General features: G+C 36.6%; 2 protein-coding genes across 7 annotated transcripts; one reads left to right on the top strand and one right to left on the bottom strand.

Annotated features, from left to right (window-relative positions):
- Positions 1-244: 244 nt before the first annotated feature.
- Positions 245-4,867, bottom strand: LOC306989302 (endoplasmic reticulum-Golgi intermediate compartment protein 2). 2 transcript variants are annotated; one of them, XM_079594863.1, is made up of 14 exons: positions 4,449-4,867; positions 3,376-3,500; positions 3,178-3,286; positions 3,013-3,059; positions 2,835-2,902; positions 2,715-2,755; positions 2,519-2,620; positions 2,173-2,268; positions 2,031-2,086; positions 1,702-1,800; positions 1,434-1,531; positions 1,191-1,353; positions 852-931; positions 245-750 (listed from the first exon to the last, which is right to left on the bottom strand). In XM_079594863.1, exons 2-14 carry the CDS (start codon positions 3,479-3,481, stop codon positions 736-738), a joined length of 1,080 nt encoding a protein of 359 aa, XP_079450989.1. In that variant the 5' UTR covers positions 3,482-3,500; positions 4,449-4,867; the 3' UTR covers positions 245-735. The 2 variants fall into 2 exon arrangements, with proteins under 2 accessions (XP_079450989.1, XP_079450988.1); XM_079594862.1 differs by having other exon boundaries at positions 1,702-1,803; positions 4,449-4,721.
- Positions 4,868-5,014: 147 nt separating this feature from the next.
- tdrd1 (tudor domain containing 1) lies at positions 5,015-23,245 on the top strand. 5 transcript variants are annotated; one of them, XM_079595850.1, is made up of 27 exons: positions 5,015-5,124; positions 5,798-5,951; positions 7,035-7,201; positions 7,297-7,352; positions 7,551-7,635; positions 10,840-10,954; positions 11,062-11,125; positions 11,206-11,289; positions 11,359-11,538; positions 11,719-11,862; positions 14,658-14,826; positions 14,913-14,999; positions 15,094-15,270; positions 16,319-16,426; positions 16,578-16,748; positions 16,876-17,127; positions 18,346-18,474; positions 18,552-18,659; positions 19,250-19,420; positions 19,521-19,865; positions 19,998-20,120; positions 20,254-20,370; positions 20,952-21,119; positions 21,677-22,048; positions 22,279-22,353; positions 22,756-22,793; positions 22,908-23,245. In XM_079595850.1, exons 3-27 carry the CDS (start codon positions 7,051-7,053, stop codon positions 22,968-22,970), a joined length of 3,552 nt encoding a protein of 1,183 aa, XP_079451976.1. In that variant the 5' UTR covers positions 5,015-5,124; positions 5,798-5,951; positions 7,035-7,050; the 3' UTR covers positions 22,971-23,245. The 5 variants fall into 5 exon arrangements, with proteins under 5 accessions (XP_079451976.1, XP_079451978.1, XP_079451980.1 ...); XM_079595852.1 differs by having other exon boundaries at positions 5,017-5,124; positions 5,837-5,951; XM_079595854.1 differs by having other exon boundaries at positions 5,017-5,124; positions 5,837-5,951; positions 7,578-7,635.
- The last annotated feature ends 112 nt before the right edge of the window (positions 23,246-23,357 follow it).

Raw genomic sequence — 23,357 nt, forward strand, 5'->3', positions numbered from 1 at the left:
GAGGGGGTGTTAAAATACTTATATTGGTAAGAAACGTACTGTCAACAATTTTAAATACGCGTTCTGGCTATATGTTCTATTGTAATCTAAACCAAACCAAACGGTAAAGACCGGAAGTCATGTAGCCTATGTTTTAAAGGCTCCCTCTTCTAGGTTTACTTTGTTTTTGTTGTTGATGTAGCGCATGATGTAGCGTTCCAATTTTTTTCATGGTACAGTATTTATAAAGTTTTTTTTTTTTTTTACATTGATATTTTATGATATTAGGCCTATAATAAATATGATAATGCATAGAGAAAACAGCACACATAATATTGGCCAACAACCACCTTCATAAAGTAAACATAGGACAGTTCTACAAGGCTTATGCTTAAAGTCATGAAACTACAAGGTGCTTCTTTGAAAGATCATTTAATTCTGACATGTGTACAATAAATTAATCACTGTTCATTTAATACAACAAAATCATGGTAACAGAGTTGGCATTTTTAGATTGTCTGACAAACATTACAAAAATTAGAAAGTAATTAACAATGGGATATTTGTCCACTTATTGAAAGAATGATTATGTAATTATGAAAAATAAAAGTATATAAACATATGGAATTGCATTTGGGTGGAGGCCTATAAAATAATCTGTGTTGGTTTCTGCTATCCAGGGCCGATGTATGCTTCTCATTTGTCGCTTTGGATAAAGGCCTCTGTCAAATGAATACTGTAAATGTCCAGGCTGTCCTAATCAGCAAGTACCTTGAAAAAAACAGAACCCAATTAGTCAGATTCAGTTGTACTTTGTCCTACTTTTCTCAAGAGAGAGTCATGCATCGTGACTTCTAAATGTAGTGGCTCACCTCCTTGGACTGATTTGCACCAAGTTTAAAACGACAGCAGATAATGTCAACAAAATACCCAATCAATCTGTGAACCAGGTCTGTGGCAAGAAGAAGAAAAGTCTATGAATGTTTGGCTATGATTTGTCTGCTCATGTTAACAAAAGCTCTAGAATGCTCACATTAATAAAACATTTTTGTTGGATATTAACATATCCATATTAATTAACATATCCATATTGGATATCATATTAACTTTACAATAAAAATTAAAAAATATATAACTTGCCTTAAACAATAAAAACATTTACTGTAATTGATTTAGACTTATATTTAGATTGTATAGTGTGTGAAAGTTACCTGAAGTCGAAAAGATTCCACCAATGATGCCACACAATCTCACAAGGAACACAGAGAGAGGCATATGCTCCTCGCTCACCCTCACCATTAATGGACTCAGTTTATACTTAATAAAGATCCCAGATACACCATGGCTGCCTTTCTCGTGGCTTACAACCCGCTCCTGTATGTCAAAGCAACATGATCAACAGCAACACACACTTTCACACAGATACACATGCACAGGGCACACATATAACCTACCCTTTCTGTAACAGAAAACTGGTGCATGTCCACTGAAATATTTGATGTGTGCAGCTTGGTGGGAACCACTGTGATAAAATACTGAAACAGCATATTTTCTGAAAACACATAGGAACACGTCTTACAACTGCTGGTACTGCATGTAGAAAGAGGCATTCTCGAATTATTTACATCTACATTTAAATGTATTTGCATACAGTACATCATGTCTAGTTTCTGTGCTGTGAGCTGTATTTGACAAACATTGAACTATAAGAAAAAGACCTACGCTCTAATGTAATTTTTTCCGTGCCATCAAGGGGATTGATGTGTCCAGGAACATCGTTTCCGAAAGACAAATGATCTATTCGATGTGAGAAGTTATATACTGCTGAAAAAAATGAGAGATAATATTTATTTTCTGAATATAGGGATTGCAAAGTGTGAGCCCTCCATCTAGAGTATATTTAAATAATTACACAAATTTTCAATTTGAAGGTACCGAAATTTCTTTAACAGTTGACAACCACACAATTGAAATAAAGACTGTTTAAATGGCACGATATTTCTCTAAAACGATTACAATTATATTTTGATGAGTAAGTAAGCAAAACGTACCTTCGTTTTTGAGTAAAGAAGCTAAATGGGCATGACCTCGGATAGTTTCAATTGGTCTGAGGACAGAATCAACAAATCATTTCATGTAGAAGACGTGTTTATAAAAGCAGCAGTATTTCTGTTGCTATAAGTGTATACTTACTTGCCTAGTGTGATATGGAAGTTCCCTGCCACTTTACTGACATAGATTTGTCCATGTATCCTACATGCATTCTGGGATTCGGATTCAGAATCATTTCTGTGCAAAGAAAAAAAAAACAGAAACAGTGCATGATTAATTAATTGTTTGTAAGGGAAAAGCTTCAGCTCCATCATATGTTTAATAAAATCCTGAATAAAAATGTAATGTAATGTCTTTCTGTCATGTGGATTTAAATAACACCAAGGTCGTTTACCTAAAATATGATTACATTTCATTGCATCAGCATGTACTTTATTACATCAGAACTGGACTTAATATTTTTTTGCGATGAATTAAACAGATGTACCCTGGAACTGGGTCAGAAAAGTATCCTTTCAACGCTGATTTGAAGAGTACGTCCTGAAGTGAACGCTCTTCCCTCAGTCTGTTTTGAATCCGCTCTAATATCCTTAGATACAATAATCAGAGATGAAGACTTATAATGCACACACATGTCTGGACAACTGTGCGTTTAAGTGATAACTGACAAATATTGTACATACTGATACCACATTTGTCTCTGTGAAGAGGGCTCGAAGCTAACCTGAAAAACAAAGTCACAAAACAGTTACTATTAACAGTTATGAAATCTGAAATGCAGTGCATGGTTTGCAGTTACTTACAGGATCATATTTAAGTTCCTTTGATGCAATGACAGTGCCAGCAATATCCAACACATCTGCACCCACCCCTAGACAAGAATATGGTTTTAAAATCTTTTATGTGATTGATTCAGAATAATGAATACAGTCTGGGCATAAAACGTTTTGAAAAACAATTCCAGATAACAGATGCACTTACTTTCACATTTCATGGCAACTGTGATGTCAATTTTTATCTTCAATTTACTGCCAAAAATCAAAAACAACAACAAAACAAAGTTAGATCAGGACCTTTAATTTCTTTATATGTGTATTAGAAAAATCTCAATAAATATATAACTGTAAACACGCAAAAAATACACACCTGGTAAAATCTGTGTCTACTTTATATTCATATTTCATCCATGAGTCCTGGTACACAAAATACTCTGATATGGCCAGAAGTGCCATGAGGATGAAAACAATGAGTGACACTGGAGAAGACAACCAAGAAGTGTTAATCAGAAACAGGTTACATTAGCCTACATAACTAATATTCAAGCAGCAAAATGTCAAAATTCACCTGTGCCTCCAAACGCTGATGTTACAACATAGCTCTCTGAAACTTTAGGAAAGGCGTCTAGTTCTTTCACTATATCGATAGTGTTTTTTCTTTTCAGTCTTTTCATTGTAGTGATGTCAGTAGTCCTGTACTTGCAAAAACATGACTTGATGAATATGGTAACTAAGATATCACCACCATACTTCCCAAGGTGATTTATCACAGTAAAGATAATTGTTTTGTACAAGTTTTCTAAGATTTCAAAGACGGGGTTTAGATTAGGATTAGGTTAAAGCACATTTAAGTAGATTTTAAACACGTGCCTCAGAAAGAAAGAAAAACATTACTGGCGTGCATCTTGAGAAAAACAATGGCACTGGCATTTTAAGGTATGTCAGTGAAAGTTGCTTTCAGGTAAAACAGCTCAAACATGTATTTTAGGATTAGGCTTAAGCCTCTTCTGTGAAACCGGGGATTTTTGTTTTAATATGCAAATGAGGCATTATCCAATTAAATATTCACTAATTTATACATTTCCAAACCAGAAATCTGAACATTGGATAAAGTCAAGTTCAAAATTCTTGTTTCATTTTATTGACATTAGAGTTAAAGGTTTTACTTTTTACAGATTGAATGGGGATTTTGTGTATTTAATTATCACTCCATTGACAGACAGAAAAATAATTTTAGGAGTAACGCGTTATATGTTAGATTCCTCTGTATAATCCTTCAGAATATACATATAATACAACTGGAAAGTTTGGTGTATGTAAGTGCTACTGAATAGACTTCTGGCTCAGTGCATGTGAAAAATGTTCACGAAAAACGTGATGTTCTTTTTCCTATGGCACGTTTATAAAAACTATTTAAAAGCCCTGGCTTAAACTAAGCCCTGTCTGTGAAACCGGGCCGTAGTGCTTGTCTTTCTAACTTACTGTGCACACAAGCAAACAGTTAAATAGGATCATTCTTCCTGTTCACTCAACTGAAATAACTGTGCTATTTGACTTAATTTCAGCACAATCAACTCTAAAAACCAAACTGACATTAAGTCACAACAAGACTGATACAAATGTAGATTAAATCTGTCTTACCTTTTCCCTAAACACCTTTAAAACCAGGCTTTAAACACGTTCCAAAGGGACCTCCGTCCATTTACTTCCATTCAAATGTGCTGTTTTGCAACCACTGCCGTATAGTGGAACAGCTGGTTTTTCCGGCTAAACAAAAAAGCACATGGTTTCCGCAGCACAAAAGTGGAGTGACATAACTGAAATACCTTAGCCTGATACATCCCATATATGTTATTATGCTGTGTAAACTGACATAGGTTTTGTCATATCATGGCAGAAGCTTTAGCCAGAACCCAGTTGGCAAATCAGTGACAGTAATATCTTTTGACCAAAAAAAACTATTTTAAATCTTGTATTCACAAGCTCACATGCTTTATTCACAAACATAACACATGGGAGAAACACAGAAAAAACAAAACACATCCAACATAAGCAAGAACATAGAACCAAGGGAAATAAAGGCTTAAATACACAGGGCAAACAAAGGGAGCTAAATGAAACAGGTGAAACTAATCAGTAACTATGGAAACAAACTGTCACACACTATGGGCTGCATCTCAAAAATTAGCCTGGTGCCTTATGCAACAACTCTGCAGGCAGCACTTGCACACGAAAGTACCTCACGAAACTGATTTTGGGCTGAATTCTGAGGCACTGTAACAATTTAATGATCTACAGCAAAACAGAGAGAGCTTTGGTGAGAACTAAACAAATATTTAATTACTACAGTAGTAATTTCTCACTAGAAATGACATCGGAAGTGGAAAACGTTGGTCAAAAACATACATATACACACAAATTGGACGGATACATTTTCTGCTTCCTTTAAAAATCGATCAGATGAAGGTATTTCAGTAGACAGGAAGTGAATCTATTGGATTCTGACGTGCCTTGATGCCTTCCTACCTTGGAATGAGTCATCCAAAGGCAGCATGTTAAAGTTTTTGGATGCACCCTAAAAGGCCAACTTACAATGACAGGGAACATTCAGAACAGAATATTTATGTGAACATGTAGGCTGCTATGTGACAGTAAGTGGAAACTTATTTTTTTTCCCCAGTTCAGATATTAATTTTATTAATAGGCCTAAATTTAAACAGTGAAAGGGAGAGAAGAACAGCAAAACAAATAAGACTCTTTACAACTCTCAATCTTTATGTATTTTTACAATTTGATTTAATTTATTTTAGAGACTTTTTTTAAAAAATGTATGCACATTTTATATTGAACTTTTACTTTGAATTTCATTCTAATATAATACAATTACTTTGTATCTTCATCCACCATGTATATTAGGCCTACTGTAACTGTTTTTTTTTCTCGTGTCTATATTTGAAAATTGTAATGTAGATTTTTGCCTTTAAATAAAGCATCACAACAAAATGTGTTGCATTGACTTCATACGCTAGCTAGTCAATGTGAATAGCAGAAGGCTCCCCAATCACGTGAAGTCCTTAGGTCGCAGAGGTCGTTCAATTGCGCAGGCGCAAAAAAACATCCCTAAAGCACGAGGTGGTGTCAAGGGTAAGAACATCTCCATCTTTCATCTCTGCAATAATACATTTGGTAAAGTTCTTACGTGCTTGTATTTAATTTAAACTCATTAAGTTGTCTTACCTAACATGCATAATAAGGGGAAGGGTATAACGTACTTAAATAGGAAACTTCTCTGTCGTTTTATTCTAGCAGGCCACGTGTACACGTTAACGTTAAACAGCTCTGCGTCATTCTCACAATCAATAACGTTACTGACATTATTATATTCATTACACTGGGTTTTGTAGTTAGTTCAGTTCACTTTTATAGAAAAGGAAAGCATGTATATTCAAGGCTGAAACCAACTTTTTGCACACCTGCTAATGAACGGGCCATAATACTTTTTACCAGCCATGATTTTTTTTGGTTGCAAAAACAGGCAGTTATTACACCAACATTTTAGATACCAGTGAAAATTGTCTTCACTGCATAAACTAAATGTATTAATCGGTCTAAAAGTTACAATAAGCGAGTCAAGAGCAGTGAGTGAGGGATTTTTCCCCCCAATTGTTGTTTGAGTATCATTAAAGACGTGAATGGCTGTCACTTCAAGAGCAAGTACTGATGCTTTTTCCTTCTGAGCTGTTTATATTCACTTAAGCCATAACTGACTGTTTACGACGATACTCGACATTACGGGCTTTTTCAAGCTCAAGAAGTGAAAAAAAAGCTCAAGTCAATATTCGCGCGCTGTCTGACACGTGGGGATCTGGGAGTGGGCGCGCGCTTCGGATGTTTGCGCACAGATCACTTAGCTGCATTTCATGTTCTCAGTCAGATTGTATACCTAGAATTCATAAAAATATTACAGGCCAACTCTCAATTGGCCCTCAACGTTAATTAATGTGCCAGTTATCTTGCTTCAAATATACCTATCTGAAGTTGTAATCAAACACACCTGAACCAAATATTGAATGTCACTTGAAAATGACAGGCAATGTATTGTAGCAGATTTTGAGCTAAACGCTGCATGCAGTTAGATTTCCAGGAGTGGAATTTACTATTCACACACACACACACACACACACACTCATAATACTGACTAATAGTGTATATTATTTTACTTCACAGTGAAACCAAGTGAAGAATGAATCGATCTTTCACTCAGCCTTTGGTGAGACCCAATCTCCCTTTGAGGAGACCTGCGACTGGACCGAGTTCACTTAGTCCTAGAGGACCAGCACCAGCAATCCAGGAGCTCGCTCAAGAACATCTTCTAGCGAGTGATGTTCTAGATGGTATTGGTTAAACGTTTTGAGCATTTTGTCATTGACTTTAAAAAAACGAACAGCAAAAATCAATCTAGATAATTTTCTTTTTCCACTTTTTTTAGATTCTAAAAGTGATGCTGTCAGAAAGGAGAATGGGATTTCTGCAAAAACCAATAATGTATGTGATAATGCCTCTATATATGATTAAAGATGTATATTTTTTTTAAAGTCAAATTCTACTCTTAATATGCTAACATTGTTTAGCTATGTAGATCTATTTGTAATATTTTCCTCTTGAGACTTTAACCAGAGACCAGACAGCTTTGATGGTTTTCTGCAGTAGTATCAATGTTAAAAGTGTTAAACTTTTCCACAGTGTGCAGACTTCTTGTCTCCCCCACAGACAGCAGGGTCCATGCTGGGCCCACTGGTAAAGTTGTGCAATTACTGCAGTCACCAGGGTAGGTTACTTTGCAGTGTTCAACTTGCTTGCTTTTATTTGTTTGGTATAACTAGCATTTTAAAATTGATAACTACTCTGAAATCTGATTGGAAGAGTGAGTCGTATTTCAAAACATGATAAAATAGCCAACATTAAAACACTTTTTTTTTGTGTCACTCTATACAAACATACATTCTCGAATCAGAATACATTTAACTTGTGAAGAAAAATTACTTGGTTCACCCAAAAATGACAATTCTGTCAGTAATTACTCACCCTCATGTTGTCCCTAACCCGTAAGACTTTCGTTCATCTTCAGAACACAAATGAAAATATTCTGGCTCACTCCTTCATAGGCTGCTAGGTAATTGCATCTGCCGGCCCAGAAAAGTTAAAGAAATCGCTAAAATAATCCAAGTGACTACAGTGGCTCAACCTTAAGTTTATTAAGTGATGAGTATACTTTTTGTGCGAAAACCCCCCCAAAAATAACGACTTTATTCAACTATTAATTTTCTTCCGAGTGGGCCTCTGACGTAAGTTCACAAGAGCGCCACGACGCATGCGCGAGAAGCATCTGCACAATCTCAGTTCTCGCGCAGGTGACGACGTGGCGCTCTCTTTTTTTTCCCGCTCAAAAAGTATTCTCATCATTTGATAAATTTAAGGTTAAGCCACTGTAGTCACTTGGACTGTTTTAACAATGTCTTTACTAACTTTTCTGGGCCGGCAGATGGAATTACCTAGCAGCCTATGAAGGAGTGAGCCAGCTCTCAGATTTCATTAATATGTCTTAACCTGTTAGCCTTCAGCGCCATTTTTGAAAAATCCCCAGAAATTGCATTCTGAACCTAAAACAGATTCAGTTAATTGACCCTTTGTCCTAAAAGCACAAGCATGATCTCATTTGAAAGCTGACACCTGGCACTTTATTGGAAATGTAGAATGAATTATTGTCATAATGAAAAAAAAATTATGAATAGCTTCAAAGTTGTGTAAGTTATTAGAAATTTATTTTTATGAAACATCTTCATGAAAATTAAATTGAAGTTGGCCCGTCAGCACTCTAGAAATGCACTCCAGCTAAAGCCACATGTCTGACCATGTTATATTTAAAATTTGAAGGTGATAAGTCTAAAACTCTGTATTTTGTTAAATGTTTTTCAAGATCATCTCAAATGACTTTATTTTGAATTGACTCTAAAATGCAAACTTGTGTTTGTCATCTATTAGCATCTATTCAGTCTATTGTCTCTATTGTTTTGTGGTGCAAACGAGCCCCCATTCAGTGTCAGTCTCTCCTGCTCACATTCACACCTTTCCAGCCGGCTTATGGCCATAAATATTCTTTTCCTTTGTCTCCATTATAATCGCTAACGACTGGCTAATCACGGTGTTTCACCCCCTAATTTCTTTCATAGTTCTCACCTTTCACATTTATAACTGTATCAAATGCCTTAATTAAATAAATAAATATTTCAGTAAGCATTCCGATTTAGAAAAAAATCATAAAAAATAACAGCTAGATGGCAGGTGCAACTAGAGAGCTAGCTAGCATGTTAGCTTAGCACACCATCAATACACGACAATTTATGAGATTAAAACCGTGTTTGTGCTCCAAACTTACTTTAAAGCGCAAGTTGAGTGTTTTAAATAATCTTCTATGAGCTTATTTGGCTTCAGAAAAGAAAATCAGACAGAAAATAAATGAGTTTATGTTATTCTGCACTATTGTAAAGTCTATATAGATTAGCATTACATTATAAATATAATCTATTATTATAAAAATACCTGACATGGCTCGAAGAACACAGGTAAATCAAATATCATTGCAATCATGTTTATTGTCTTCAAAACATCTTTATCTGGATGTTACAACGATCTCTGAAAGCTAGCTGTGTTTATGTAAGTGACGTCCTGGAAGGTCACATGGTAGGGCTCTTCTTCATGTGCAGTGCATCCGTATATGGATTATTCTGTGTATCTCTGGCGCCCTCAGTCTTCTGTATGGATTGAAAACACAGTACATCAGAGTATCCAGCGCTCTTTATGTTTAGATCGACGCATTTTGATATAAATTCAATAAATATTATTCCTGTCTATAGAAATCTGATGTAAACCTATGAGAATATATCAATATTTCTCCAAATCTGCACATTTTTGAGCCAAAAGCCCTGAGGAACGTTGTTTTGTCACGCGTTCTCAAGACAACAGCACCGGAGTTTTTTTATGAATGGACGCGCTGATGCTCATAATTCACATTAAAGGTATCGACTCATTTTTTCATTACATAAATCCTGACACAAATTAAGACATAACTGTCACTATAAGTTTCTCAGAATACAATAGTGGTCAAATACTGAAACGTGAGACTTATATATTTTTAATGATGTATAGTTTGTCAAGGTAATAACATTAAATCTGATAGTAACTTTGAACTATTTAAAAAAAAAAACGCTTCAGAGCGTCCTCGCTCTGGTGAAGGCTAACAGGTTAATTTGTGTTCTGAAGATGAACGAAATTCTTACGGGGTTGGAACAACATGAGGGTGAGTAATTACTGACAGAAATTTCATTTTTGGGTGAACTAACCGTTTGAAATATTTGATATTTGTTCCAAATTTAGTTGATGCTTAAAACAATAAATATATGTCAGTGGTAAACAATATCTGTCAGAGGTAAACAATAGAAGTATAAACACTTAATTTTGATAAATTATTCAGATAACAATACTTAAAATCATTTAAGGATTTTAAAGATATTTGTAATGAAAAACAAGACAGAAATACTAAGAAAATATTTTTTTTGTAGTCTGCATATAAAACAGCAGCTGTTTCTATTGGCCACTGTACGTAAGTCATCCACCATATTGGAAATGTCAAGCCGATTTGTGACCATTCGAGAGCAGGTTGACGGAGGACTAAAAAACATTAAGTACCATAGTAAAAACGTGTAATATTGAGTTAATACATATAAAACACATTCTCAACTGTGAAAGGTTATACCATTTCTTCGGAAATTAAAATTTTAGGTGGTTTCATAACCAGCAGCTGCGGAATGTTGTTGCATAATTGATTCTTGATGTGAGTGGCACTACGCTGACCGTTTCAAGATGGCGTATACATGTTCCTGCCCACTAATAGTGTGTTAAACATGTCTTGGCTGGCTTTGATCAGCAGAATGAGTTGGTCATTTACTAGTGATATTTCTTGTACCCTATTTAGGAAACTTCAGGTGCACTCGTTGTAAAAAAACTTGCTACTGTTCTGTAGCTTGTCAGAGTGAGGATTGGAAAGCTCATCGACATGTCTGCAAACCTAGCACCCCAGAAGCTACCAGGTACTGGATGTTCTCTGTATATCAGTGTTATTTGCGTGTTGGTTTGGAAGCACAAAGTGAAAATTTCCCTTTTTCCTACTTTTTTTTTTTTTTTTTTTTTTTATCAGTGAGAAAATTAAGGAATCCACAGCTATGCCATCTGGAAATGGACTTGGTGGTCTTCAAGCTAAGGTATTTCATAGGTTGCTATAGGCACTTGCAGTAGTTAGTTATTCAATCTAATTCCTTCAGAAAATTATCTTCTTTTACAGGAGATCTGTGTTGACCTAAAGCCAAAGGCAATGTATCGATGTGATTTGCGCAAGAACAATGTCTCCAAAGGAGCTGAGATACAGGTACTTTATTAGGCCTATATTGCTTTATTCTCTATAGACTCTGCCTCACAGAACATCTTTTTTTTTCAGGGTACAGTGATTGACCTGAGGAACCCTGCGATGTTCTCCATCCACCTACAGTCAATCGAGATGATGGAGTCCCTGAAAAAAATCACTGCAGAGCTCCAGAAGGCCTATAGCACTTCATTTGCTCCTGAATACAAGCCTGAAATTGGGGAGCTCTGTGCTGTTAAATTTTCTCTTGATCGGGTGAGGCAAATAATTACATTTTAATTAAATTTGTCAGCGAACCAGAGTGATTAGAATTTATGTGAAATATGCATTGATGTCCTAAATCAGTGCAGTGACCACAGGTCAAGTTTGTTTCGTCTTAAAACGTTGACTGTAGTAAGTGTTGTGCTCACTTTGGTCTTTTTCATGCTGAATTAGAACTGGTATCGAGCTGAGGTTCAGTCAGTTGATGTGGCCCACAAAACTGCTTGTGTATTTTACATCGACTTTGGGAATGAGGAGAATGTTACACTTGACAACATAAGGCCTCTCTCTGACAATATCGATGCTGCACCACCATTTGTGAGTTACATCTCCATTACATCATATATTATTAATTCCATATTATTTTGTATTATTATTGTTGATTCCATATATTATTATTAATTCCATATTATTGTTGATTCCATATATGTATGAATGTGAGTGTATATGTATATTGTATATTAGGGCTGAGAGAAAAAAAATCAATTCACCTAACTATTGGGATTTTGTTTACGATTTTAAAATATATCTTTTTTTATTCCAGAATCGATATTAATTCAAATTAAATTGTTTTATTTTTGTCCTTACTTACTTGTAGATGAGGTTGTTGGAACTAAAGTGGCTAACTTTTATCAGAGGATGAAATGTGGTTTTATCTGTGAGTGTTAAATGTCGTAATGTCCCAAGTGAAAGCAACGTGAGACTGAATGCACTGAAAAGCCCTCACGCTACTCATTTGCTGAGAGAGATAAGACCATAGAGCTGCACGATTAATCTTTGAAAGACTGTGATCTCGATTCAAACACCCATGCTGTCTTCCAATTCATCTATTAAACCTTTGACAAAATCATATCGCAACATTCAAATCTGTGTTGCCGCTGACCCAGAGCGAGTTGTCATGAAACGGCTTAACCAACAGTCTTATCAAGCTCATAGTATCATTGTCTGTGATTACAATAGTTCAAATTATCACAGAACTACTGAGATAGTTTAATTTTCAAATATAAACACCGTCTACTGTAGCGATCAAAATAGAGTAAAACAGCTTTTGATAGAAACTTGGTGCTTTAAATAACATATTTGTCAATTACATTGTTTCGGCTCTAGGTGGCGACGTGACTGTTAATTTGTTATTTTTTATTGAATAATTTATTTAAGAGAATGTAGTACTGTATGATGCTTCTGAAATAAAACTCAGAAAGATGTTATTTTGTTTTTGTAAATATGACTCCTCTTATACATGTACAGTCTGTATAAGTGTATTTAGCTTTCCCCACTGTCTAATGTTAAAACAATATTTCGTATAAGCACCCTAGTATCGAATCGGGAGATAGGTGTATCATCCCAGCCCTATTATATATACATATAGTTCCTATACAGGGCTCCAAACTGCGACTAAAATGGTCGCATTTGCGACCAAATATATTTATTTGCGAGTGAAATTTCTGCCAAGGTCGCCATTGGCGACAATACAAATTTACTCCCTTTGATTGTAAAATCTGCATCATACATGCATGTTTTATAGCCAGTAGCCTATCGCTTCATTTGTTTTGTTAACGTCATGAAATGAGACGCTTTGTGTGAACTGAGTGAAAGCGCCAAAATATGAGCGGGTAAAACGAATGTCACCTTTCGCGTCAGAAAAAAAAATGTCTTCAAGCAATCCTCATCTCTGTCAATCACCAGCACGCATGACACACCTCTGCTAACAAAAAATATGCGATATTTTAAATGCGTCATTCTGTTCATAGAACGCTCCATATGAAAGTTTTTTTTTTTTTGCAATGCCAATCTAGCGCTGACTCCATGACGAGCCAATAATCAGAGTTGTTCCCTGCACCGCACAGCTTAGTTTCTAGATGTAGAAACTAGAATGTTTTGCCGGACTGGACAAAAGCGAAGCGAACTGGGCGAGATGAGACAGCGTGTGTCTGTGCGCGAGCAATAGTGCGCGAGAGAGACCGATGTCTGTGCGCGAGCAATAGTGCGCGAGAGAGACCGATGTCTGTGCGCGAGCAATAGTGCGCGAGAGAGACCGATAAGGGTGTCTGCGCGCGAGAGACTTCAAATAACAAGAGACCTTTCAAATAACAACTACAGAATTTTATTAACTGACATCGGGATCCCTCTTACATGGCTACCTTCCAAATAAATCAATAATTTGACAGAAAATATTGATTTAAAAACGATTGTATTGCTTCCGTGTCCATGACAACGCTCTGTTTTTCATGGCAACTGTGTCTTATCAAGAAATAACATACTGCATTCTACATCAGAATTTTAACCAAGCCATGTAATAATAGGTAATAATAATAATAACAGAAGATAATATCTCTAGTCTATCCTAATAATTATTATAAATACAATGTATATAAAATATAAATACAATTTAAAATATTAATAAATTATTTATTTTTATTTATTCTGGAGAAGCACTGAATTTTGGTGAATAAGAGGACCCATTTTATTTTGATACACATTAGCAGGAGATGTAGCACAATATGAATGTAAAAAAGCAGTTATAATTAGCCTATGTGACAAATCAACAAATAATTTTGGCCAAAATCGTGCAGCCCTACTGAGGTATGATCACGAGACACACATTTTTTTTTGTGACTTTTGTTCAAGAGCGGGCAAAGAAATAGCGGGGAAAACGGAGTTAATTACAGGAACTAACCATTTCAAAAAAGAGACTGTGAGAAAACACGGGGACAGTAACTAAGCAAAGTAACATTTTTGGACTGTATATAGTTCATAAGTCGGAAGTGACATTCAGTTCCCAAATAAGCTTCAGTTCCCAGAACATTCACAAGATGAAAATGCTGAAACTGTAAGAAGAGGAGAGACATGCACACAACAGGGTGACTAAAAGTAAATGCATTGTTATGTGGCTCTTAAAAAAATTATTTGGCGCCTGTTTTTTCCCCCTATAGGAGCCAATGGCTCCTTACTTGATTTTTTTGTTTGGAGCCCTGCTATATATTGTAACTGCCAGATAAAATGCAATATTCATGATGTTTCTTAATTTGATATCTCTGTCAAGCCACAGTGAAAATTATACTGCTCAGTCATTATCTCATGCTTTTTCAAAAGCTGCTTTGTTGTTTTCACAGGCTTTGCAGTGTTGTGTTGCTGGGGTAAAGCCTGTGACAGGAAGTTGGACAGGCGAATGCACTATTGCTGTTAGGCAGATAATTACTGGAAAGAGCCTCACTTTCACAGTGTTGGACATCATGAATGAGGGAGCTCTGCTTGCTGTAGATGTTCCTCTTAGCACGCTTGGTAGGGCATACGTGGTTCTTTGGAGAGCTTTATTTGAAATGAGCAAGATGTTCAATAAGATGTAATTTATTTATTTTTTGCTACAGGTAAATACTTGAGCACTTTTCTGATTGACCAGGGCTATGCTATAAAGGAGGATGTTGCTGTCAAACCACAGACTGAACACAACATCAGTGAGTTGTGGACTCATCTGTTTTTATCTTCTATAAATGATTATCAATTTTAATTTAATTTTTTCACCCTGATCTATTCGCATCTTTTCTTTAGATTCATTGCTGAAGGCATCCTTTGAAAACTTCAAGCGCTTGTCTGGAGGAAAGAATGAGAACTCTGAAGCCAGGCCTCCAGAGCCGTTGACTCAAGGAATGGGTGACGCATTCACTGCAGTGGTCACCCACATCCAGTCTCCCTCAGAGATCCTCTGTCAGAAGCTTGAAAATGCCAGTGAGCTTTCTGCAACTTGATTTAAAACAATTTTACCTCGATTTTTTTTTTCATTGTATTTTTATTACATGACCATTGGTGCATACACTACTGTTCAAGTAGTGAAAAAATTAATGTTGAGCAAAACTGCATTTATTTGATCAAAAACGAAGTAAAACAGTAATATTGTTAAATATTATTACAATTTCAAAGTTTTACTCAGATCTTCAGTCACATGATCCTTCAGAAATAATTGTAATATGCTTATTTGGTGCTCAAGAAACCTTTCATATTACAGTATCAAAAACTATTGTGGTGCTTAAAGGTTGTGTAGGTAAGAATTGTCTAAAGAACTTTTTTTCAAATTAGCTTAAACTGTCTTTATATACCTATACATAATTAAAATGTAAGTACTTTGAAAAAGAGAGTATAAAAATTGAGTGACTCTAGTGTATTTAATCTTCAAAAAACACAGCTCATTAATTGCATTCGGGACGAAACAAGTGATTGGCTTGCGCGACTGTCACTCTCCGTCGCCATGACTACCGCCGCTATTACTGGCTCTGCCGACGTGTGCGCACTCGCGCACCCGTTTTTAGGTGGGACTGAATGGAATTAATGAGCTGTGTTTATTGAAGATTAAATACACTATAGTCACTCAATTTTTTATACTCTCTATTTCAGAGTACTTGCATTTTAATTATGTATTGGTATATAAAAGACAGTTTAAACAAATTTGAATAAGTTTTTTTAGACAATTCTGACCTACCCTACCTTTAATATTTTTGTTGAAACTTTCAGACAAAATTCAGGATTCTTTGAATAGTTTGAGTTTGGTGAATGTCTTGGTGTATCTTTTGATCAATTTAATGCATCCTTGGTGAGAACTCTTAATGATCCCAAACTCTTGAATGGTAGTGTACTGTATATACTATATGATGGGGAAATATTTTTTTTGCTTTGCTCCTGCAATGTTCTAACATCCTCTGTTGAAAATTTCTTCTTTTTTATAAAATATATACTGCACTTTCAGTATGTTGATTGTATGATGTAATCTTCATGTATTCAGGTATAATCCAGCAGTTGCAGGTGAATTTAAGGGAGCACTGCTCAAACACTCCGACCAATGAGATCTTCAGACCAGCGCCAGGAACTGTCTGCTGCTCACTGTTCTCTGGTCAGAACTGTTTTTTTAAATCCTTTTTCTTTGATTCATGTAAAAATGTGTAAAGTGCGCAGTCCCATCGATGAATGGGTCGGGGCTGTTGAACTGTAAAAATGCATCTTAAAAGTGGTATCTTCTGACACCATCTCCTCATGCGTTACAGAGGACAACCAGTGGTATAGAGCTAAAGTTCTGGCATATTCCTCTGAGGATCGCGTGTGTGTTGGATACATAGACTTTGGAAACTCTGAGGAAGTTGAGTTAACTCGCCTACGACCAATCAACAAGGATCTGTTGGCTTTAGCAACACAAGCAATCCCCTGTTCTCTGGCAGGTATAGTGCAATGATGCATTCACTGAGAATCTGTAATTGGCTCAGCATATATTGATTTGCATGCATGGCAGTCATAGATTTTCAGCAATATTGATTTCTTGATTAACCTGTTCATATTGTATAAAAGGTATAAAGTCTCCAACAGACGACTGGTCAGAGGAGGCCATTTTGATGGTGAAACGTCTGGTCTGCAACCGCTTCATTCGGGTTGAGATTGTGGGTAAGAAGGACGGTAGGGCTCTAGTGTCCATGATCGACGAGACTAGTGACCCCCAGACCAATGTTGCGGAGTTGTTGGTTAACATGGGTTATGCTGCCATTGAAAGTTTGGAGACCGAGAAGAATGAACCAGCTCAGGCATCCTTCCCTGAAATGCCATGTAAGTACAGAATTGTATTTTATGTGCGCTGGTAATGGGCGATATAAACGATATGCGATATAAACGATACAAAATTGGCCTACGATAGAGATTTTAATCTTATTGCACTATCGCGATAATGCATGTTGATGATGCAATCTACCCGCGAAATTTAGAGCCACGAGCTGCAACCGGCTGAAGCACGTCATCTTGAGTAAACATGGCTGAAAGCGAAACGGAGGCGCTGGTGAAAAAGATCGGTGCAACATCCATTATTTGGACTTGGTTCGGATTTAAGCCGTCCGACGAGCAGCAGCAAACTATACAGACTATACAGAGTGCGTGAGGCAACAGTTTGGTAACACACACGACTAAACTGTTCTACCACCTCAAAATGAAACATGTCACTGAATACCAGCGCATATTCACAAAATAGTGGTGTAAACAACATCTTTGTGTGTGCCCGATTTTAAGATTCGTTGTTGTGTTACTTTTTAACTGAGAATACATAAGTTTTTCTGCTCTTTGCATCTTTTGTGTCCTTTAAAAAAAATAGCCAAACTACATTTGGAGTGCCTTCTGCACTGTTTTGCACTTTTTACTGTCTATGGCATGGCACTACTGTAAACAAACTTTTATACTTGACGCATTTTCTTTAGTTGACGTATACAGGTGAAATGCCAAAAAATAGAATATCATGCAAAAGTAAAAGGTGAAACTAATATATTATATAGACTCATTACATGCAAAGTGAGATATCACAAGGCTTTATTTGTTATCATTTTGATGATTATGGCTTACAGCTATATGAAAACCTTTTCACAATATTCTAATTTTGAATTTGGGGTTTTTATAAGCTGCTAGCCATAATATTTAAACATTAGTTTCTTTAAACAAACATTCATATTTAAACAAAGTCTCTGCAGCTAGTGTACTTGCATTTTATTTATCTGCAACATTGTTGTATAATTACAGTTTTGCACAATAAATGTTCTCAAAACTACATGCACCGTTTCTTTCTTTCTTTAAAAAATTGTTTCGCTTTCCTTAGGGTCTGTGTAACCTGTTCTGAAATGGTTTTATTATAATTTATATATCGTGATATATATCGTTATCGCAAGAGGCTGCAATGTATATCGCAATATGGATTTTAGGCCATATCGCCCATCCCTAATGTGCGCTATTTCTGATATTTTTCAAATGGATAATGTAGATAAATATCTTTTAATTTTACCATAGCCCTCAGTCTGCCTGTTGAGAAAATGGAGTGGACTTGTGCTGAACTTCCCTTCGATGGCCAAAAGGTGGAGCTGGTGATTAGTACTTTGAAGAGCCTGGATGAATTCTACTGTTTCAACTACAGCAGCGGTGCGACTGTCCATCAGTGTTGTTCTTTCTACACTGTGAATTATCATGTTTGTAATTATTTAATTTCTGTTTGGCAGATTCACACATCCTGACAGAGCTGTCCTATGAGCTCAAAAGGCATTGTGAATTGGGCAGAGCTCCCTTTACACCAACTGTGGGAGAACCATGTTGTGCTCTCTTCACAGGTGATACTGACTCATCCAAACAAACACCATGGTTACAGTAACACATTTATAATTAAAGTAAACAGATTTTTTTTTATATATAAAGTTGTTTTATTCATATTTAAACAATCTTATTTACAGGAAGCAAAGTTGTCAACTGACATTAAAGGTGCTAGATATACACTACTGTTAAAAAGTTTGAGGTCGAGGTTTTAATGGTTTGGAATTGTAAAGAAGTATCATTTGCTTGCCAAGGCTGCATTTATCAAAATACAGTAAAAACTAAAATATTGTTAAATAACTTTTGTATTTTAATATATTTTTAAAATGCAATTTATTCATGTGATTCGTTAAGTATCACATGATCCATCAGAAATCATTCTAATATGCTGATTTGGTGCTCAAGAAACATTTCAATGTTTTTTCAGGGTTCTTTGATTAATAGAAAGTTAAAGCATTCATTTGAAATATACATCTTGTGTAAGAATGTTAAAGTCTTCACTGTCATTTTTGATCAATTTAACGCATCCTGGCTTAAATAAAAGGATTAAGAAACTTTTAAATGGTAATGTACAGATGCAATTTTCAATGTTTTTGCTTCCTGTTTGCAGGAGATGCCCAGTGGTACAGAGCCATGGTATTAGAATTGTGTGGAGAGGGTAAGGCTAGAGTTTATTTTGTGGACTATGGGAACTCCTGTGAGGTGGAGGCAGAACATCTGAAGGCCATCACCCAGAGTCTGCTCAAGCTGCCTTTCCAAGCGATCCGCTGCTGGCTTGCAGGTATTTTTTTCTTTGGGGTTTGTGTGTGTGGCTATAAATTATTTTATATTTGTTCTGTTGTAAGTGCATTGTACATATGGCCAACAATCACTGTGTGCAGGAGTCGAACCTGTGGAGGGTCAGTGGAGTAAAGAGGCAATGCACAAGTTTCAGGTTCTTTGTGCCAGTCAGCCATTGAGTGGCAGAGTGCTGTCCATTACTGAGAAGGGTTATGGGGTGGAGCTAGAGAGCGCTGGACAAAACATTGCTGCTGTGCTAATATCTGAGCACCTGGCTAGACCTTGTGGACTGGTGAAACAGCCTTCACTGCAGCCAACTAAACCATCCAATCAGATTGAGGATCTGCCCACTCTAAAACCCATTGATCAGAATCCACCTGTTGAAGAGCCTTTGAAACTGAACAACAATGGAGCTGCCAATGCCCCAGAAGTTTCAACCGCATTAAGTAAGTTAGCATAACTGATGTTAAAACCTTTTAAATATGGCTTTATAGTTTTGTAATGGCTAGTACTAGTAATATGCAGGTCTTTTTTTTATTGTTCTTGTGCATGATTATATAATGTTCACTGTCATTTAGGTGACTCTTTTCCTTTGAATTGGAAGACGTTGGAGCTGCCTTGCAGTGAACAAGATATGTTTCAACCAAGGGTGGCAGCAGTGATCAGCCCTAGTCTCTTTTACATAATGAATCCTGGACAAGGTGTGCACTCGTAGTGTAGCATTTAAAGCATAAAGTCTAGCTAGAGCAACTATTATTATGGTTCTATTATTATAACCGTGGTTATACCATTATAATGATGCTTTACCTTAAGCTGATTTTGTGTTCCTCCTAGTGAACGTAGAGGGTCTGAAGACCATTATGACTGATGTTGCGAAGTACTGCAGCAAACAGCCAATCCCCAATCAGTGCCACCCTTTACCAGGAGCTGCCTGCTGCGCACAGTTCTCAGGTCAGTTTGACCTTCACCCCCGTGGCTTATCTGGGTGGTATAAATAGATGGAATCACATGTGCAGTGTTAAACTATATGGTGAATTTTTGGAACCTGAAGAAATGCATCACGGTTTCTACAAAATACATTAAGCAGCACAATGATTTCAACTTTGATTTGGTGCTCAAGAAACATATCTTGTTATAATCAAGAGTATTAGAATGATTTCTGAAGACTGGATTTATAGCAGCTTTGCCAGCACAGGAATAAATAACTTTTTCAAATGTATTAAAGAAAAGTTATTTTAAGTTGTAGAAATACAAGCTAAGCCAGTAATTCCAGGTCCATCTAAAAATGACACCTGTATTGGAACCGCAGATTTTAAACTAGGGCTGTAAAAGTGTGTGCGCAACAAACCCCTGTATAAGTGATTTAAAAATGTTTTTTTAAAACCTCACATATTCTATGTCATAATGGTATTTTTATGAGAGGGTTGTTGCTGTGATGTGTTTTAATGAGTTTCACAATGTGTCATGTGGTTGAGCTACTGATATCCCCTTGATGTGTTCTTAAATTCAGTCGAATTGAACTCCTTATTCAGGTGACAAAAACTGGTACAGAGCTGTTGTGTTGGAGGTGACGACCAAGCATGCACATGTAATTTACGCCGATTATGGGAACATGGAGACAGTCCCTGTCTCCAGTATCCTTCCCATCACCAAAGAACTTCTCCAGCATCCATTTCAGATTGTCAGGTGTGGACTGGCAGGTAAGACTTTCACTCGTCTGAATATGCACAAATCATTGCTGATGTTAAAACCCTTGTATGGCTGGGAGTTTTTAGATCCTAACTGATTATGAAATCTGGTTGCATCATACACGAGGAGAATCTTTAAAAATTTTCTTCTCTCAAATCTCAAACATGCACAATTGTGGCGCCTCTCACATTTCAAGTTATTAAGATTATCTTGTTTTTTTTCATTCACCTCAGTCTCCTTCTAGACTTGTCTCTCATTGGCTATTGTGAAAGTACTGACGTAGTCATAATCATCCTGATTTAAAATCCTCTTTAAATGTTATCATCGGGACAACCCTGATGTGTCAGCGAGCAGATTGAGCAGTTTAAGATTACATCTGAAAACGTCTCACAACATACACCTTACTGGTTAATCCGTGCCAAAACCGACCAGTGTCCTGGACGAGTTTTTTTTTCTCTGATTATTGGGAGGGATAAATTGGCCTAAAACTCTTGTTGTCTGAGCCTTATGTCACAGAACAGATTTAGTTTTCTTCTTTTAACAATCTCGAGCTTTTCTTTTTTCACAGGTAAAGAGCACTTTCCTACAGTGTGGCCTACTGAAGTTTTGGAACTCTTTGGGATTCAGTTGAGTGGGGGCGTCCTGGGAAATCTGCAGGGCTTTGATGGGACCTCCAACCTGCTAACCCTAACCCAGCAGTCAGGTCAAGCTGACAGAGATATTAATTCCATCATCCTTGGAGCTCTGCAGAAAGGACAGAGCAAGGCAAACTCAAAGCTGCCTTCCATTGTCAATGAGGAGAAAAAGGATCTAGATAAGAGGCAGACGCAAACTGTCAGCTCAAACAAGGCTGCTCAAACTCAATCTGCAGATATGGAGAAACATGACCTGAAAGATCAAGCCCCGCCTTTAAGTGCCAGCCACAGGCTTGAGGAACCAGGTGAGGAATTAAACATTGAGCAGAATTCATGTTGGCAAGACTAAGTATTAATGTAGGTGTTTACTGGGCTTGCGCAAGAATTTGTCCAGGATATGTAGCAATGAAATTCTGGTGCACAGGTGCTGTTCCACCTGGTGTTCTCAGCTGTTACTCAAAGGTGTTATTTAAAAGGAGCCTTGTCATCATATTCAGGGAAACAGTTGTGAAACATTTATTATGTCTGATTTCAGAAAACATTCCCAAGACTTTGGCTACAGTGGAATGCACTGAGCCACAAGACATTACAAGCTCAAAGGCCAGCAGTGGTGGGTATTATTTGCGTTTCTGAGACTGATAATGTGCGAAAGATTGTAAAAACGTTAACATTTGTAATCCCTAAATGCCAATTTGCACTGCACTGATAGATTCTGAGACACTTTGTTGGGTTTTGTCGGGTCAGAGCGTTACCTGTCGGCTTCTGGTTTCGGTCGGCACCTGTTTGTCATGTCGTGGAATGTCTGTGTAGTGACACTGTAATTCTGGTGATTATCCATGTTGGTCGTGTCCATCAGTACATTGTGAATTAGCCCCGATAGAAATCAGCAGTTGTGCGTGCACTAGGCTACTTAGAATATTTGACTGTTTAAGGGGCAACCTGTCTGTAGTCTTAGAAGCTTTAAAATATAAATGCACTAATTAACTGAAATGTGAAATGTCTTTCTTTCTAGCTCCCCAATCCTGCTGTTGTCTTGAGCTGAAGCAAAAGGTTCGAAAAGCTGCAAACACAAGTCATGATATTTTTTAGAAAGCTAATGCATAGTTTGCACATACATATGGCTCATCATTCTATGGATTCATTTAATTATTTTTCCCTCTTCAGATTGACCATATTGAGAAATTGATTCTGCTCCTCGTCAAACAAGTTGGTGGAACCAAATCGTAACTCAAGATCTTCATTGTCAAGTAGCTTTTATCTTTAGAGAAGTGTGAATATTTTATTTTTGTTTTATTGAACTAATATTGTTGCTATTGTTTTATTATAGCCTATATAATGTTTGTGATTTTATTTCTTGAGCCAAGAGAGAATGCAACTATTAATCGTGAATAATGCAGCATTGCCATTCAGTTTTCCAGTTCCACATGGTCAGATTTTTGTTTCGCTGTGGCCAGTTTTGTTCCTTATGTGTGCCAGTTTGATTAAAAAAGTACTTAAGTTTGTTTGGATCCATTTGTTGTTGTTTTTCCCTTTATATATAGAGTACCAACTGTGTTTTTAATTGGTTATGCAAGGCTTTTAAAGTGGGTTTGTCAATGTAACAACTTCCACTCA

Source organism: Phoxinus phoxinus (assembly GCF_949152265.1).
Source record: "Phoxinus phoxinus genome assembly, chromosome: 21".
NCBI classification, from domain to species: Eukaryota; Metazoa; Chordata; class Actinopteri; order Cypriniformes; family Leuciscidae; genus Phoxinus; species Phoxinus phoxinus.

Coding starts and splice junctions, on each gene's coding strand:
- LOC306989302 (XM_079594862.1), bottom strand. CDS start 3,481: ATGAAAAGACTGAAAAGAAAAAACACTATCGATATAGTGAAAGAACTA. Junction 2,269..2,518: donor TTTTCTGACCCAGTTCCAGG/GTACATCTGTTT, acceptor TTCTTTGCACAG/AAATGATTCTGAATCCGAAT. Junction 2,087..2,172: donor TTCCATATCACACTAGGCAA/GTAAGTATACAC, acceptor TTCTGTCCTCAG/ACCAATTGAAACTATCCGAG.
- tdrd1 (XM_079595850.1), top strand. CDS start 7,051: ATGAATCGATCTTTCACTCAGCCTTTGGTGAGACCCAATCTCCCTTTG. Junction 16,749..16,875: donor AATCCCCTGTTCTCTGGCAG/GTATAGTGCAAT, acceptor ATTGTATAAAAG/GTATAAAGTCTCCAACAGAC. Junction 17,128..18,345: donor ATCCTTCCCTGAAATGCCAT/GTAAGTACAGAA, acceptor ATTTTACCATAG/CCCTCAGTCTGCCTGTTGAG.